General features: G+C 34.7%; 2 protein-coding genes across 2 annotated transcripts; one reads left to right on the plus strand and one right to left on the minus strand.

The window, feature by feature from the left end:
- Nucleotides 1–1,588: 1,588 nt before the first annotated feature.
- LOC143625827 (uncharacterized) lies at nt 1,589–2,517 on the minus strand. Its single transcript, XM_077096064.1, has one exon. The coding sequence runs from the start codon at nt 2,483–2,485 to the stop codon at nt 1,766–1,768; it is 720 nt and encodes a 239-aa protein (XP_076952179.1). The 5' UTR covers nt 2,486–2,517; the 3' UTR covers nt 1,589–1,765.
- Nucleotides 2,518–10,114: 7,597 nt separating this feature from the next.
- LOC143625886 (protein RETICULATA-RELATED 3, chloroplastic-like) lies at nt 10,115–16,065 on the plus strand. The gene is made up of 4 exons (XM_077096105.1): nt 10,115–10,121; nt 10,241–10,384; nt 11,161–11,216; nt 15,011–16,065. Exons 1-4 carry the CDS (start codon nt 10,115–10,117, stop codon nt 15,926–15,928), a joined length of 1,125 nt encoding a protein of 374 aa, XP_076952220.1. The 3' UTR covers nt 15,929–16,065.
- Nucleotides 16,066–17,364: the final 1,299 nt, after the last annotated feature.

Below are 17,364 nucleotides of genomic sequence, written 5' to 3' on the forward strand. Positions count from 1 at the left end.
TGTCGGGTAGTTGAAGTGCGTAAATATGTTCCAGCCAAGTAACTCGTCCAAACACATGTCGAACCATCCTAAGAAACCAAAAAACACTTTATTTTTTGAATGAACTCGATTTTTAATAAGTTTATATCAGAATACTTATAAAAAATATATATTTATGTAGACAAACAAAAGTTATTAGAAAAAAAAAAGCAAATTAAATCACAAAAAAATTTCATCAAAAAATATAAAGAAACAAATGTGGTTTTCATCCGTAAGTGTGCTGAAGCCCACAATTGTCACATTCGCGTCACCTACGACTAATGGGTGCAGGCAACCAGGCGTGGGGTATCACACGTGAATGAGTTGTGTTAGAACCCTAGTTGAACCGATAATATAGTTGACAAAGAGTTCAAATAATGCTCTATTATTAGCTGATTCAAAGAACAATTACAGATACAAGTGTTGAGTTTGTGTACATGGCTGCATATAATCAATCTTCTCCCCTTATATAGGCGAGGAGAAGTACAACAGATATAACAAGATCTAAAGGTCTTTTATCTCTTGGTCTTTACCCAGTCGTTCCATCTCATTAGTCATGTCACAGTCAAAGCATGGACTGGACTTGGGCACATGCCTGTCTTTGACTTGACCTTCCATCAGATATGGGCTAAATATCATATTTTCTTTTCTTCAAGTAATTAAAACCAGATGTGTTTAGTTCCTTGCTAACCTTTTCTTTTTGGGCTCTTCTTAGTGGGCCTGCTCTTCTTCTTGTCTTGGGACCCATTTATGGAGGAACCTCGTCAAGTTGCCGCCTGTTGCCATGCCTTATGGCGTGAGTCCCATGCCGGAAAGCCTAAGAAGCATCATAGTATTACTATACCTAGAATTGTGGCTAAGTGTTAATTACATTTGCAATGGATTATGTTTTTTGATTATAAGTTATCTCTTTCTTATAACATCGTTGTTTTGTGACAATACCAAAGTTGCATGTGTTGATGTCAATCTGATAAATATTTATTTGTTCGTCATTATTCTACGCTTGATCAACTTACCTATCTCTTGATAAGAGAGCGTTTTTTATCCGTTTGATCATCTCTTGTCCAAACTTTATATCACTTTAAACGTTTAGTGCGAAGATGTTGTACTTGCATGTCAGGTCATGGATACGCTCCTCTCCTCGGCCCTCACGCATATTCCTTGACCATATGGATTATATACTTAGCCTACAGCCTCTCATGTATTGCAAGTGTCTAGTTATGTTAATTATAGAGAATGCTTTATATGAATTGCTTCACTTGATGAAACACATCAAAGCTCTAAATTTTCAAATTCTAACAACTCTACTGATAAAATACTACATCATAACTTTCAATTGTGATAGCTTTAAAGAGTTGAACAACAAAATATGACACTGCTGCATACCCATACAAACACAAAATTCGACCATCAGAAGGTAAACAGTCTCACTCCAATATGACACCAAACTAGTAAACACAATCCCTTCAACATGACACCAAACCAATAAACACAATATAACAAAACAAACTGACAAAAACATATAAAACAATTTTCTGCAATCAATATAAGCAAAAGATCAGCAGTACAACACCACATTCATACAAACAATATTCTAAACTTAACCAAAGAGTACAAACAATCATGATAATCAGTTGTTTCTAAACAACTACAGATTCTAGAAGCAAAATAAGGTTAGCCTTTCAATATCACTACAAACTATCCATCCTTAACAGGAGATTCACATAATATTATATTTATTCATACTTCAAAACTCAAGTTCAAGCTTTCTGCACAAACCGACATCAATGCACCTTGATTTCTTCATAGCACGTTTCAAAGGCGCATCGGGGCAAGTGTCTGCAATACCAGTGAGACGAGGAGCAAAAGAAGGGGTCACGAGTACATCAAGACTAGAAGAATCAATGGCTGAGATCTCACCAAGAACATCCTCTGCATGTTTGGATATAATGCATTCCAAAAGTGAGTTATAAACAGCCTCCAATAACAACACATCATCATCATCTTCAAGGGCATTTTCGGAAACATGTTTAGAGTTGTTTTTGGTCATCACCGAGTTGAAATCAAGCTTCCTTTCAACAAAACTCCTTGAGTCCAGAAGGTACTTCACGGTCCGAGGAGCTAGCATCAAGCTGTCGGGACCGGGAGCAAAAGGGTCAAACACACCATCTTTTGGTGTACTCGGGCTGCCACCATCAACCTCACCATCATTTTCACTCGTATCTGAAGATACCATTGTCAGCAGGGATACAAAACAAGACATCAATTCAGAACTTTCTTTATTGGATTCCGGAGTTATGGGACTCAAACCAAATCCAACGTTATCAACCATTGATGGCGAAGATGACAACCGAAGATTGTCATCAGTTTCCATGTCAGCAGCATCCATATCCAGCTTCTTAACAATCTTGCAAGCACCATTTCCAATAACCCCCAATTGATCCAGACCAACCTTCTTATTATCCATTGCTTTCAAATCACACAATTCAAAAACTCACTCCTGCAAATATTTTTACAAAATTGTCAAAATTAATCAACAGCAAACCCTAATTTCAAATCTAAGCAATCAAATCCACCAAATGTATAGCTTATCCCTAAATGCGTCAAAATGAACCCTAACAATAAACCCTAATTTAACCAAATCGCATTTACCGAATCAAATTAGGGCTTACAAACCCTTCTTCCACATTAACAACACGAATCGACAATAAAAATGAATCAAATTGGAGTTTACAAGCGATAAAAATCAACTTTATAAGAAAGAAAAGCTGTCCGCACGAAGAAAAAAAGTCGATTAACAAAGAATCGGAATCGCAAGAGCGAAATCGATCCGTCAAAAAGGCAAACAAGCAAAAAGCGAGCAGAAAAAAACAATAAAATGAAGATCTAGAAGCATAATATCTCCATTCTCGAATATCATCGATATATACACATTGTGTGTGAGATAAGGATACCTGATGGACCGATGCCGGTGGCTAAGAAGGTACAAATCGTCTGGCCGTGTGTTTTAAGTGCTTTGACCAGCAGCTGACGAATCTGGGGAGTTTACTCGTGTTTTATTGTCTTTCTCACCGGCTTGAATCTTTCAAGATTTTCCCATTAAGATACCCTTAAAAGGCATTAAATTAATAATTTATCCTTCTAAATGTATAAAATTCTTTATTTATTTTCCATTTTTGATACCTTTTATAATTTTATTCCACAATGGAAATCAATTGCCATGATAAGATTACAGTTTTTAGATTAGAACTGGCACGTCATGTTAAAAAAATTAAGAAATAAATTTATTTTTTAGTTATCAACTTATCATTATGTTTTTTAAAAATTTTGATTGGGACTCATATTTCATAATTAGTATTTTATAATTTAGTTATTTATTTTAATGAAACTACTATATTTTTAATACAGGACTGTTTTATATGTTTAAAAGTTCAGAATCTTTTTTGACTAGATGATGTAATAGGATTAGGGCCACATGAAAGTGCTTGAAGAATATCCTTCCACACGCACGAAACCTTTTTTTATTGTTCTCATACATGAAGCAATGTGTATATGTTACATTAAAGATTAAATTTGTTATTCAAAACACATTAAATTTATTATATATCATATGAAAAAAAACTCCTAATGATAACGTTGGGGAGAAACCATAAGGTGGAATGTTATGAAACACATTTACTAAGGGTATTCTCATCCGGTTTTCTTATCCCCATATCTATAATTACACTAAAAAACACTATATTTTTCTCTTCTCTTTAATTAAATAATATTTTTTTCATACTTTAATCATTACAGTTTTCCCTCTCCACCCTATAATTTACCAAAAATCACTACCATTTCCTCAAATTTATAAAAATCACTACCTGTTCTCTCTCTCCACCTTATAATTTACATTCACAACCACTCAAAACATCATCCTATAATTTACAAACTCCCCTCACAAACATTTAGGAAACCGGATGAGAATGCTCTGATCGTCGCATAGACATGAAAGCCATTCAACAACTATCATGTAAGGGTTATAATATAATGTTTTTTTAATATAAAAAATAGATAGACGCATGTGATTGGCTGGCGCCCACAAATGCTTTGGCACCTTCTTCTCCTTTGGCGTTCTCTCCCTCCTTGGCATAATGGTGTATATAGGGCACCCTTAGGGCATCTCATACTTCCTTCAATCTCTTATCCACTTGGCACATCTCTCCTTCAAATAGGACATGATATGCTTTGAAATCTCCCATTCGAGATGCTCTTATGGCTAATGTGGAGTGGGTTTTAACGCCGATAACACTCAGTCTAACATGCTACGAAGAAAATTATGCAAATTAGTTATCACCTTTGCAAATAATTATTTAATAAAACGTGACACGCATACTAGAAAATGAGTTGAGTGTGGATAAATATTTTTCAAATGTGTTTAAATACACTAATTACTTGTCCTTAATGCTGCCACATGTTGTTTGTTGTTACTCTCCGTCCCATTCGATCGGTTCCAAGTTGCATACTCCTGCAGTACCTGTGTCGTAGTTTTAGCATTGGCAACTTGGGTACAAATGTACAATGGCTACTTAAGTAACTTTGTGAATTTGTTATTTTTAGAAAACTTGGTATACAAAAAACTTTGGTCAACCAATGCATAAGGCCGGTCAACAAAGGTGGTCCCGATAGCAAGACGTGGTGAACTCAAGATTGGTCAACAAAGGGATTGGTCAACGAATGTTGCTTTGCTTGTAGAGTTAGTTGTAGGTAGGAAAGCATAAATAGAGAAATAGAGGCACGTCGTTCGCTGTTTTGACTTTTCAGGGTATATGCCATATGAGATGCATTTTTTATTTTATATTTTCTTCTTGAGTAAATTGTTAAATCATTCTTTATGTTTGATTATTTTTGTGAATTTCGTTTAAATAGTTTGACCAATAATTTTCGAACTTCAACTAAACTTTTTTTGGGTAAATTTTCAAAATAAACATTGTTTAACCGATAATTTTCAAACAAAATATGTCTCATTGAGTTTTTGTCTAATAAACAAGTAACACGTCATCGAATCAAGCTAAGTCAGCTAAGCCTTGGCCAACACTTTACGCGCACCGAAATTAATAAAAAGTTGATTGGACTCACTTTCAACCAATTAAAATTCTACACGTGTCACACATGGCTAAACCTAGCCTACAACTCTTCCCTTTTTATTTGGCATCCATGACTTTTAGCCGGCTTTGGGATATATGTTTAGTCGGCTCTTTGATTTCCCTTTTAACCGACTCCAACTCTGCTTGCAGGCTAAAACTTCTCTTAGTTGTTTTCTTTTCTTTTCTTTTTTTTAGCCGGGTAAATTTAGCCGCTAAGATTAAATAGTTTACAAACTTCACTTATCCAGTTAAATACTTAGTCGCCTTCTATCTTTTTATCTCTTACCCGTTTTTTTAGCCGGTGTAAATTTAGTCCCCAAAATTGAATACTTTTACCTACTCAATTAAATATTTAGCCGACTTCTATTTTTTTTTCTTTTAGCCGACATGCTTTAGCCGTCAAAACTAAATACTTTTACCTACCCAAAACTAAATATACCTACCCAAAACTAAATACTTTTAATTGTATTTAGTTGGGTAGGTAAAAGTATTTAGTTTTGACGGCTAAAACATGTCCCTCCGTTTATGGAAAATTTTATACGTATTTTCGTCCAGCCCATCTACATTTTCGTCCAAATTTCGTCTACTACTTCTGTCAAGTCGTGTCATGTCACAACATCATCATGCAGCTGCTCAACTTTTGGTCCTCATGTAAAATGATTTCTCTTTCCATTATGAGGACCCAGTGAGTGAATCCAACTACCCTTTCTCCCGTCGCATTAACTGTTATTTGTTAGTTTTAGACCAAAAGTGCAAAATGTAATTAGTAGAGGGTAATATTTGAATATTATTGTTCGTCATGAAAGAACCATGCAACCGCTTACATTGGTAATGCCAAATTTGGAGAGAGTTGGTTACACGAACTTCTTCACGATCTGAAATCAAACCCTCTCAATCTCCGTTCCGGTGGCCTACGACGACGTCGTTTTGCTTTCTTCAATTATCTCTTTGCTTCCTGTGTGTGCATATTCAATATTCATATAATTAAGCAATAACAATAATAATTATGGCGTATTGCAGACGGCAGGGGCTTTCTAGGTCATCGACCTTCAAGGAAGGCGTTCGCTATCCGTCCGACAATGATGACGCCACCACGTCCTCCGCAGCTATCCCGCACACGTCTTCCGATTCTCGTCTCGACTCCTTTCGCTCTCGCGCCTTTCACTCGTCGTTTAAAAACCGATCGAAGGTTTGACATTGATTTTACTTTGTTTGAAATTATACGCTTATATACTGTATATATTTTTTTTCAAATAGAGCACAACTGTTTGCATTACATGGTAGGTAAGCAGCCAACAAGCTGTACTACGACCTCCTTTGTTTTTTATGCTCAATTTTAGCTTTCGATTATTCGTATAGAGGTTAGGCATGTTTAGTATGTATGAACTACCTAGCTTAATTAGATGATATTATCGAACCAAGCGGTTAATGTGCTAATTATGAAAATATGTAATGACAATTTAGAAATTAGTACTTGAAATTAGGTGTTGATTGTTAGTGCTACTTTGAATGTTATGATGTGATAAGGTAGAAGCAAGTTTGTTAACGCTAATTAGGTATAGTATCTAGAAAACAGGGTTCTGGTAGCTTTGATTATGCTTCCGTGAGGAGTTCGAGTGAACGAGGGGGATTTTGGGGCGTTTTGGCAAGGAAAGCTAAAGCTATACTAGAAGATGATATTCCTCAACAATCAAATGCTCAAAGCAGTGTAAAGCCAATTGGTTTCTCAACAAGCAGCCAGGTGACTGTAGATTTTAGCATTCAAATTAATCATAGTTTGAAATACAAATATGAGAGTTGAACACTTTCTGCAGTGTTATATGTATTTAACTGATACCAGTTTACAAATTATACATTTTACTTATGATATATACAGTAATTACTTATAAGTGTTTTGAATTTCCATAGAAGCGGACTGGCATTCAGATTCAGAATCAAAATGAATCCCTTGGGGATTTGAAGAAGATGGAGAGTCCCGCATTAAGAATCGGAATGGACAGGCTCACACCTTCGCTTAATCAAATTCGTGTGAGCATTGGCAATTCTTTGGAGGTAAATATTGTTGACTATTGATGTTAATGGTTTGTGTTTTTGTAACAAATAATCTCAGATTATAAGTTATTGTACTCTTTTACACCTTAACATTAGAGTAACTAAGGGCTTATTCTTATATCATTATCATAATTAGAATTTCCTTTATACTGTAATTACTTTTTTCTATAAATAGTTTGACCAATAATATAAAATATCTTATGGGGTTTTCATTATTGCATCTCCTCAACCTTTTACGTATTACAACAGTTGAAGTTTTGGTTAGTTAATTAGTCCCACATACAACTAAAGCCCCCATAAGTTATCAATGCTAGATAAAAACATTATGCATGAAAAATGATCCTTATGAGCTTTGTTAGGGGATACAAAATTTAGGGTGTAATAATCCTTCAAGCTTGGTTTAGTGTTAATTTCTAATAATGTAAGATCCAATAACATAAGAAAACTATTGTTAAGCATCAGAACTTTGACACGTTAGGCAAATCCCACGGCCGTTCCACCCACAATAGAGATATTAAGTCACAAGGAATTAATGTGCCACCTCAAGTACGACCGCAATTTTGTGGGCATTGTTAGTGGATGATAGGAGAACACAGTTAACCATGCTTGTGTGAATAATTCCCACTTGACTGACCTGCTGGGGGGTCTCCACTCAAATAACCAAAAACAAAGCCACAAGCTCTATATGTGGTAGGTTGGTATGAGAAGATGAATGTTTAGGGCTTTAGGCAATGTATCACTATTATTATTTGCGTTTGCCTTATCTTGTTGTTGGCTTTTAGATTCCCTTATCCACTCTTACGTTACTCGCATTTACTACACTTTACTTGTTAAAAATTGCTTGTTTTAGAGTCGGGGTCTTAGTTGGAACAACTTCTCTATCACTTGTGAATTGTGATAGAGGTAAAGTTTGCCCTCGTCTCACCCTCCTCTGAATCTACCACTCCTCTGACTTTACCAGTAGCTTTTGCTATTAGTGAGATTTTATAGGGTACATTTGATTTTTTTTTATATGAGGAGCTGGATGTTACAAGAACATACATGAATAGTTAAAGCTACAGCTTTGACTTGGAAATTTTCAAGGAAAACTGATGAAGATGCATATGTTCTTTTGCAAATCATGCATATCTGCATTTAGGGAACATTACTGATTTTTTCTTACATTTATTAACTGCAGAACAGAGTAGTAATAATGAATGGAGAAAAGAACCAGGATCCTAGAAGAGTAATAAAGAACGAAGAAAAGAATCAGCATCCTAAAATACAACTTGCTCAACCACAGAAGTATCCAGAAACTCTTCTACAGACTTCACGCGACGTAAGGTGGCAAATGTGTAACTGTTTATTTGTGGTTGATCCGGAACCATCTTCATAATTAACGCCTTTAATTAAACAAGAACAAAGTCTATATAATATGTTTGTACTCATCTCATAATGATGTTTGGTCTTTTGCATAACAGTTGCAATCATGTTTACTGATTCGGTTTTGGTTCACAGGTGGCAATTGCAACAGCTGCTAAGGTGAAACAACTTATGCGGGAGCTGAAAACTGTGAAGGCAGAATTAGCATTTGCAAAAGAAAGATGTTGTCAGCTAGAAGAAGAAAATAAGCTGCTTTTAGGTTCTCATGAAAAGGGAGAGCACCCTGCAGATGATGACATGGTATTATTATGCTATCTTTAATTCTTAGCAAATATTTTAAACTTTTGCTGTTCATCTCATGCCCAACATATGCATCATTAGTTGCTATCATTAGTTTTTTACTGCAATATTATGAATGCATGATTTAGGTTGTGTGTGTTATCTTAAATGAGCCAGGTGGATAAATATGGATTAAACTGCCAACCTGGAATTTGTCAAATTGGTTCAAATCACTAAAAGCTTATATTAAATGCATACAGCCATCTAAAATGTTTATTTTACATTTTGATTATTATTATTATTATTATTATTATTATTATTATTGTAAGAATAAGGTGTCGTTTGTTTTTACCAGTTAGGGGTATGCACCCCTTTGTCTGGTTGGTTTTGAGCTCAAACCGAACAAAAATCGTAAGTTCACTTTTTTAAAACCAGTTGTTTTCAATTTTTTTGGTTTTCACAACTGGTTTGGTTTCGGTTTTCCTATTTCGCCACTTGGGCTTGAAATTTTTGTACAAAAAAAAAATGGTCCAAAATAATGAAGTCAAGCCTAAACATATTTGGTGATTAATAATTAATTGATTATTCATTTAGGTCTAAAATTTTTGGGCTACACCATTTATTATTAGTTTTTAATAAATTACTTAACATTAAAAAAATATATATACATATAATCTATGAATTCAATAAAAAGGTTGGTTTTATCCATTTGGTCCGTTTTCGAGGTTCAACTTGGTTTTTATGGTTTTCAGTAAATGCAAAACCGAACCCGAACTATTAAGAAAAAAAAAACTTAAAACCAAACCATCAGTTTTGGGTTGGGTATGGTTATTTCGGTTTGGTTATGTCGGTTACAGGTCGGTTATTTCATTTTCAGTTCTAAATGCACTAAAAGTGGTTTATCTAAGCTTTAAAAAGTGGCTTATCTAAGCTTTAACCCATTTTGGGTAAATTATGATCAGATACGGGTTCAGCTAGAGACGCTATTGGCGGAAAAGGGACGCTTGGCACACGATAATTCAGTGCACGCACGTGAGAACAGGCACTTGAGGGAAATAGTTGATTTCCACCAACTAACAATGCAAGATTTGATATATTATGATGAGGGCGTTATAGAGGTCACACTACCCGAAACACCAGAAGCCTACCATCATATGGTGGAGGCCTCATCCTCTGGTGCAAGCAGGTCAGTATACCATATTAGTTTTAGGTATTACATAAAACACATTTTCTATTTTAGTTATAATATACACAGTCAGTTTTAGATATACCCAAGCATGACCTGTTTAGCTAAATGTTCCTGACTCAAAACTGACTCAAACCTATTTAGATTAAGCCTAAACCCGTAATTCTCTTGTTATGCTATTGATTTTTTAATAAGTAAATTTTTGATTTGCATATAGGTTTCTTGTTGAAGAAGAAGAGGAATAGCATAAAGTATCTCCATGGTTTCTTTTTGCGTTGTCCTGTTTCATCTTCGGTGAAACTTGGTCACTTTTACAACTATAAGAGACCACATTTAGCACACCAAAACACCATTGTGAAAGGTTGTTAATTGGCAAATTCATCACCCTTTCAGGTGCAAAGCTGATGCGAGATTCCATTTATACAACTTACTTTGGTTGTTGTAACGTTAACATGAACTAATTTTGTAATGACCAAATATAATAACACGGGTGTTTATATATATTCGGGTTTACAAGTCAAACCGTTGGTAGCGGTTTTTAAACTATATACCTAAATCAAATTGTTGCGTATGTGAATCAAAATGAACCTGTTGAACAATTTGGTTTCACGGTTTGAAGCTTATTGAGTTTTTCTAATAAAAATGCAAAAGATAAGTATTAAAATACAGAAGATAGACATATTTAAAGCATTAAGAAAATAAAATCCACAACATAGAAAAATAGACAATAACATGACCAATTTGGTCTAAACATAACACCATATAGAATTATAGAGGTTTGCGTGGTAAATATAATTTTCAAATTGACAATCAAATATAGAAATGTTTTGGGTTTTATTGCCATCCCTACCCGCAACAATAGTTATTACCTTTATATTACGCATTTGTATCAGTATAATGTTATTTTCTATCAGCATAAAACACTTATCATCTTTAACTTAAGTACCAAAACACTTGGTAACAACCAACCCATAGTAAATTACTCATCATCAAGTAATCTATCCGTATCAACCCATATTATCATTCAATCAGTAGGAACTTGTATTGTAAATTGCAATTCGCATCAACTTCATTAACATAAAAAAAAGGTAACTAGTTCTATTATGTGATTGGAGTTTGATCTTGATTTTTTTGCAGTAAATGCTGTTTGGACTTTTTTTTTGTTGTTGTTATTAAGTCCTCCGTCTCAAAAGGTTACATGTTAGGGAGTGGACGGATTAATGTGAAAGACAAATGTGCAGTTTTTATAACTTTTGTCCAAAATGTGTCAACGGTCCTTTTTTTATTTGAACTATATATGTACTAAGAAATATTTAATAAGTGTAATTTGTATGGAAAACAATACGACGGCAATGATCGCATGAAAGCTTGGTTCCATATAAACAGAACAGAATCCAAAAAACAAGACAAAGCCGGCCACACTGAAAAAAGTATTCAGCATATATAAAGTCAGATCTTGACCAACCAGGAATATTCCTCTAATAATCAAACTTTAGTTAAGATAAGAATTCATGCTAATGGTGTGAAAATTAACATTTATAGCTTTCACTTTCATTGTCAAGAATGATCAACGCACATACTTTGCTTGATTATACTCACATGAATGATTGCAAGTGAAATAAGGAAAAGTAAATTCATTGCGAACTAAATCGAGTGGAAATCAAATGTAATATGTGATGATTATCAAATGAGATTGCCTCAGACGACCAACATAAGATTTAACAGTGCCACGGTTAAATTGGTAGAATGAATAATTATCAACCAATAGTTTGTAGTTTGGATTATCATAATTTATTTTTATTCAATAATAAATATTAAACTAATATTGTAAAAAAGGTAATTAATAAAAGTAAAACTATCATTATGAATTACAATCAGCCCTCATGTTTGAGATTTCGATTATCATCTAAGAATAAATACAAGTAGAATAATTGATAAATGAAAAACTAGTCGAGCCTAGATGAGCTTGGGCTCGGCTTGACTTGTTTACACCCGTAGACATAATCTGAACCACAACTCATTTTTAAAAGAATGAGCTATTTGATAAGGAGATATAGTTCTCGCTTTCTTTGCATAACAAATCCATTGCTTTGCATAACAAATCTCTCCCCCATTGCTTGCTTTGCACAGCAAATCCCTCCAATATGATATTGTATCTTAGGTCTAGACTCGTGAATGCTAGATACAGTTTGACATGACAACTAATCCAGTTTCATTGTGGCAACACATACTATACGTGTACACAAAATTTAAGTGTATCAGCGATGAACATGGTCACAGACTAACAAAGGTTTATTTTATTATTTTACTAGCTTTTGAACCCGTATGTTACACGGGATTTGTCAAATGACCGAAATTAAGTTATTTAATTATACGCAATTAAGGATTTTCTTTTGAATTTATAGATTAATTTTAATATAATCACACACACTTCAAATGTTACGCATTTAAATTTTACGGTTTCTTAATATTGAAATAATGTTTTAAGATGACATTGTACATAAACATATTAAAGTTGTTTTATATGATTAATATGAATGTAAGTTAAATAGTGTTTTACAAATTGTAAGATTATAAATACTGTATTTATTTAACGAAATTTGAATTACACGCATAACTAAATATCTATTATAATAGGTAACTAATTATTATACGATAATGGTTCGTATATCATTATTTAACTAATTTCATAGTTGACTATTTGATTATTAAACTTATTATAAATATTAAATGGTTTATATGTTTTGTTTTAGAAATTATGGTCAAATTTTCTATATCTAATAGTAAAATTAGATGCAATGGGTTAGTAAAAGTTATTGTTATTTAAATTACATTAAATACTTTTTTTTCACATGAGTTACAACTAATTGGTCATACCAATTAAATCCATGATCTATGGATAACATGGATTAAGGAGAGTAGAGATTAGAAGATAAGAGGCAAATTAAAGTTAAGATTGAATATGGTTACTGGTTATGACACATCATTATCATTATTTTTGTTTATTAGTATAGGTAAAGGTAGATAGGTCACTAATTATTATACGATAATGGTTCGTTGATCATTATTTAACTAATTTAATAATTAACTGTTTGATTTTAAACTTATTATAGATATTAAATGGTTTATATGTTTTTTAAGAAATTATGGTCAAATTTTATATATCTAATAGTAAAGTTAGATGCAATGGGTTAGTAAAAGTTATTGTTATTTAAATTATATTAAATGCTTTTTTTTCACATGGGTTACAACTAATAGGACATGCCAATTATTAAACCCATGACCCATGGATAGATTGAAACAAGGCAATGTTTTCAGACCCGGCCCGGACGTCGACCCGGACGCCTTACCGGGTCAAAGGTCGGACCGACCCGGAAGGACGGATCGGTATTTGACCCGGATGATGTCATAAATAATTTAAATATATACACCCTATTTATATATACATACATAATTTTTATATATTGAAAAAGTAATATTAAAGAACTTTTATGTGCATTTATAATGCTTATTTTCCCCTATAGGATTTCTAATTCAAGATAAGAAGCAAAAGTTAATGTTGGCTAGTTTGTTGGTTGGTGCTTGTTAAGCTTTGCACCTCGGAAGGCACAAGGGTTCGATTCCCATTAGGACCAAAATCTTTTTAATTAATAAAAACAAGGTTTTACCGGTTTAACCGGCGTTCACCGGTTCCGGTCGGACCGCCAACCATCAAACACGGCCGGGTTATTAGAAAACGGATTATATATGTGTTATTAGAAAACGGATTATATATGTGAACCGGACTGGCATGCCTTCCGGGTCCCGGCCGGTCCAGACCGGTCGAACGTCCGGGTTTCAAAACATTGGATTAAGGAGAGTGGAGATTAGAAAATAAAAGGAAAATTAAAGTTAAGATTGAATATGGTTATGACACATCATAATCATTATTTTTTGTTTATTAGTATGGGTAGATTTTTAGAATGATTACTAACTCATTCACTCTTTAAAACTTCTCTTAAATGTATATATACTAGAAACTTAAGACCAATTTAGAATGATAACATTTTTTTTACAATTTAACACTGATAGATTTCAGACACTTTGGTCAATGAGGTTTATGTGTGGGCTTTTTAATCTACTTTGAAATTAAACCACTAACATAAATGAGCATGCTAAATTACTAATTCTGTGTGCTCAAGGGCGGACCCAATCGTGTTTGTTTTAAATCGCCCTTCATAAAAGTGTGGTTAAGCCTTCTGAATGTTCTAATAAAAAAATTTTGAAAAAAAAAAAAAAAAGTGGGTGCGTGACTACCAGATATACATAATTAATTTGCTCCTGATGGGACCATCTTTCTCACCAAACACCCGTCTCGTTGCCGGTTTATTCTTTCTTTATTTCTATTCTAATCACTGCACTTATTTCTAACTCTTTATAAGCCACCGGCCGGCTACCAATCATCGTTTCTTCTCCGATCAACACCAGTCATTCAACTTCTTAAAGGTTTTCAGCTTTATTCCTCATCTTTTTTTTTCTAACGATCATATGAATATGTTCGTATATCTGTGCGATACCACAAATATATTGTGTAGCTCATCACACATACCAGAAATGATCACAGTTTTTGTTATTCGATTAATCAAATTAATAATCTAGTGTATCTGTTGTATTATTATTATTATTATTTTCTCCTGAATATTTATTTCTAATTAATTTTCGTATGCTCAATCAGAAATTGTTTTATTCAGATTCAGAGCATCTGTCTGATGATCTGCTTCTGCGTCTGCATTTTAGTTTCTGTTTTGTCATTAATCCAATTTTTTCAGGTTCGCGTGGACAACAAGCCATCACACTCTGTTCGTAACAAACCATGACTTCAGCTCAGCTTCATCACTCTCCACTCGCCGGAAACAACCGTCATCCAAATCTCGCCACTCGTATTCCTATTCTCCGATCACAAACCCTAGAACCTGCCAGTTTTACCGTTTTACCCCTCTGATCAAAGCCAATAAACCGTTATTCACCATCCTGTGCCGCCGTCGCCGGCGGCGGCGGCATCGCCGGCTCCGGCCATGGCAGCGGCGGCGGAGGCGGAGGCGGTGGCGGTAACGGCGGCGATAGTGACAACAATAGCAACAGCAATAGCAATGGAAACGGAGACAGTTTTGGCGTATTTAGTGCTTTTATTAACGGTTGGAGATCTAGGGTTTCTGCAGATCCCCAATTTCCGTTCAAAGTATTAATGGAAGAAGTTGTTGGTGTGAGTGCAACCGTTTTTGGTGACATGGCTTCTCGTCCTAATTTCGGTTTAAACGAACTCGATTTCGTCTTCTCCACGTTAGTTGTAGGATCAATATTGAATTTTACTCTCATGTATCTATTAGCACCCACCATGACATCAACATCAACAACTCTTCCTTTCATATTTACAAACTCGCCACCGGGCCACATGTTCGAGCCCGGTGCGTACACCCTGGTGAACCGACTAGGGACGTTCGTGTACAAAGGGGTTGTGTTCACAGCCGTGGGGTTTGCGGCTGGGTTAGTTGGGACTGCGGTGTCGAATGGGTTGATCAAGATTAGGAAGAAGATGGACCCGGGGTTTGAGTCGCCGAACAAGCCTCCGCCCACGGTTTTGAATGCTGTTACTTGGGCGATTCATATGGGGTTAAGTGCTAATTTGAGGTACCAAAGTTTGAATGGGATTGAGTTTCTGTTGGCGAAAGGGTTGCCGCCCTTATTGTTTAAGGGATCGGTGTTTGGGTTGAGGTTGGCGAATAACGTTGTTGGTGGGATGACTTTTGTGATGTTGGCGAGGGTGACGGGATCACAAAGTACCGCTAGTGGTGAACCAAAGGCTGCCGATAAAGAGGTTTTAGACGAGGAGAAGAAGTTAATTGATAACGAAGTTCCTTCCAAGTGAGTCATTCGAGCCAAGTTTGGGCGAGCTCGAGCTGAGCTCAAACATAAACTGAGACTTGTTTAATAAACGAACTTGGGCACAGGTTTTATAAATTGAAGAGTTCAAGGGAAGTGGTGCCCAAGTCATGCATTAGTTTGATAGTTGTTATCAAAGGGTGTAAATAAGTTGGATTTGATATGTTTTAAACAATTTAATTCAATTAGTTATAATGGTGATGAAGTTATAGAGGGTGTAAATTATCCGTTTTTGAGCTACTAAATAGAGTAGAGTCTATATATAAGCTCGTTTACAGTAAAGAGTGTGGGCCTGAGTAGGCTCAAACCTAAACTGAAACTCGTTCCATAAACGAGCTTGAGCCAAGCCTCAGAAATTAGTGATTCAAGGAAAATGGTAACTTATGCGTCGCTGTTAGATTTTGTTATTACCCATGTTTCTTAAACAATTAAAGTCAATTAGTTATAATGTTTGAAGGGGACAGACCTGTTAAACTTCTATAAAATAAGAAAAGAGAAGTTAGTTTAAGCCATCTTGGGACATGTCCCTGAGAATAGGATCACTCTTGATCACAAGTTCACAGCTAACAAAATGAAATGAGTGTCGTACACGTACCCGCGCATCTATTCTCAAATCTTAAGACACAACTCTAAATCTTCCATTGGGCTTATTATCAGCCCAATTGAGAATATTATCCAAACAATACTTATTAGTTATTACATTGGCAGCAGCCCAATACAAGATAATCACAACGGTGAAAGTTATTTGTCTACTAACAATGGCAAACATTGAAATTGTGATAGCTTTTCTGACCACCCATTAAATTTTAAAAGGTATTTTAATTAAAGAGGCTTTGAGGGGATGATCCATCACTGACATATATTTCCGATGAATATATGCTGTCGGTGATACCCCATTTTTCTTTTAGTGGGTTGTTTGCTTGGGTGGTTTATGACTATTTGTTCGGATTTAATGTTGTCGATGGTGGCAACAACGAATGTTGGTGTAATGATTGATGATGGTAAAGAAGAAAGCAAGATATTAGAATTGTCATTTGGTGTTTAGTTATGGTGAAGGGGAATTTAATGGATGGTGGTGGTGATAGTTAATGTTTGTTAATAGGATGCATGTGCATGTGCATGTGCCTGTTTCTTTGTGTAGTATCTATCATTGGACGAGGATGACGATGACCAATCAAATAATTAATAAGAAATTACCATAGCTTATGAAGTGGTTTATATAATTTATTACTTATTCTATGCACATTATATTAAAAAAATAAATATTTTAGGTTTGTTTTTTGAAAATATATTATCGAGGCTACGGGTTAATGATCGTTTTCGTTATTTAATTGTGAAATGAAATCACAAATATTTAAAGTTTATCTATTAATTTGTCCCAAGTCAGTTGATGCATGTTTGTTACAATATCCACGTGGCATG

This window comes from Bidens hawaiensis, unplaced genomic scaffold, assembly GCF_021521415.1.
Source record: "Bidens hawaiensis isolate Kalapana, Puna unplaced genomic scaffold, B.hawaiensis_p1.1 tig00004242_1, whole genome shotgun sequence".
In the NCBI taxonomy this organism is placed as follows: Eukaryota; Viridiplantae; Streptophyta; class Magnoliopsida; order Asterales; family Asteraceae; genus Bidens; species Bidens hawaiensis.

Coding starts and splice junctions, on each gene's coding strand:
- LOC143625886 (XM_077096105.1), top strand. Junction 10,385..11,160: donor CCAAAACACCATTGTGAAAG/GTTGTTAATTGG, acceptor ATTTTTTTGCAG/TAAATGCTGTTTGGACTTTT. Junction 11,217..15,010: donor TAAGTCCTCCGTCTCAAAAG/GTTACATGTTAG, acceptor CTCTGATCAAAG/CCAATAAACCGTTATTCACC.
- LOC143625827 (XM_077096064.1), bottom strand. CDS start 2,485: ATGGATAATAAGAAGGTTGGTCTGGATCAATTGGGGGTTATTGGAAAT.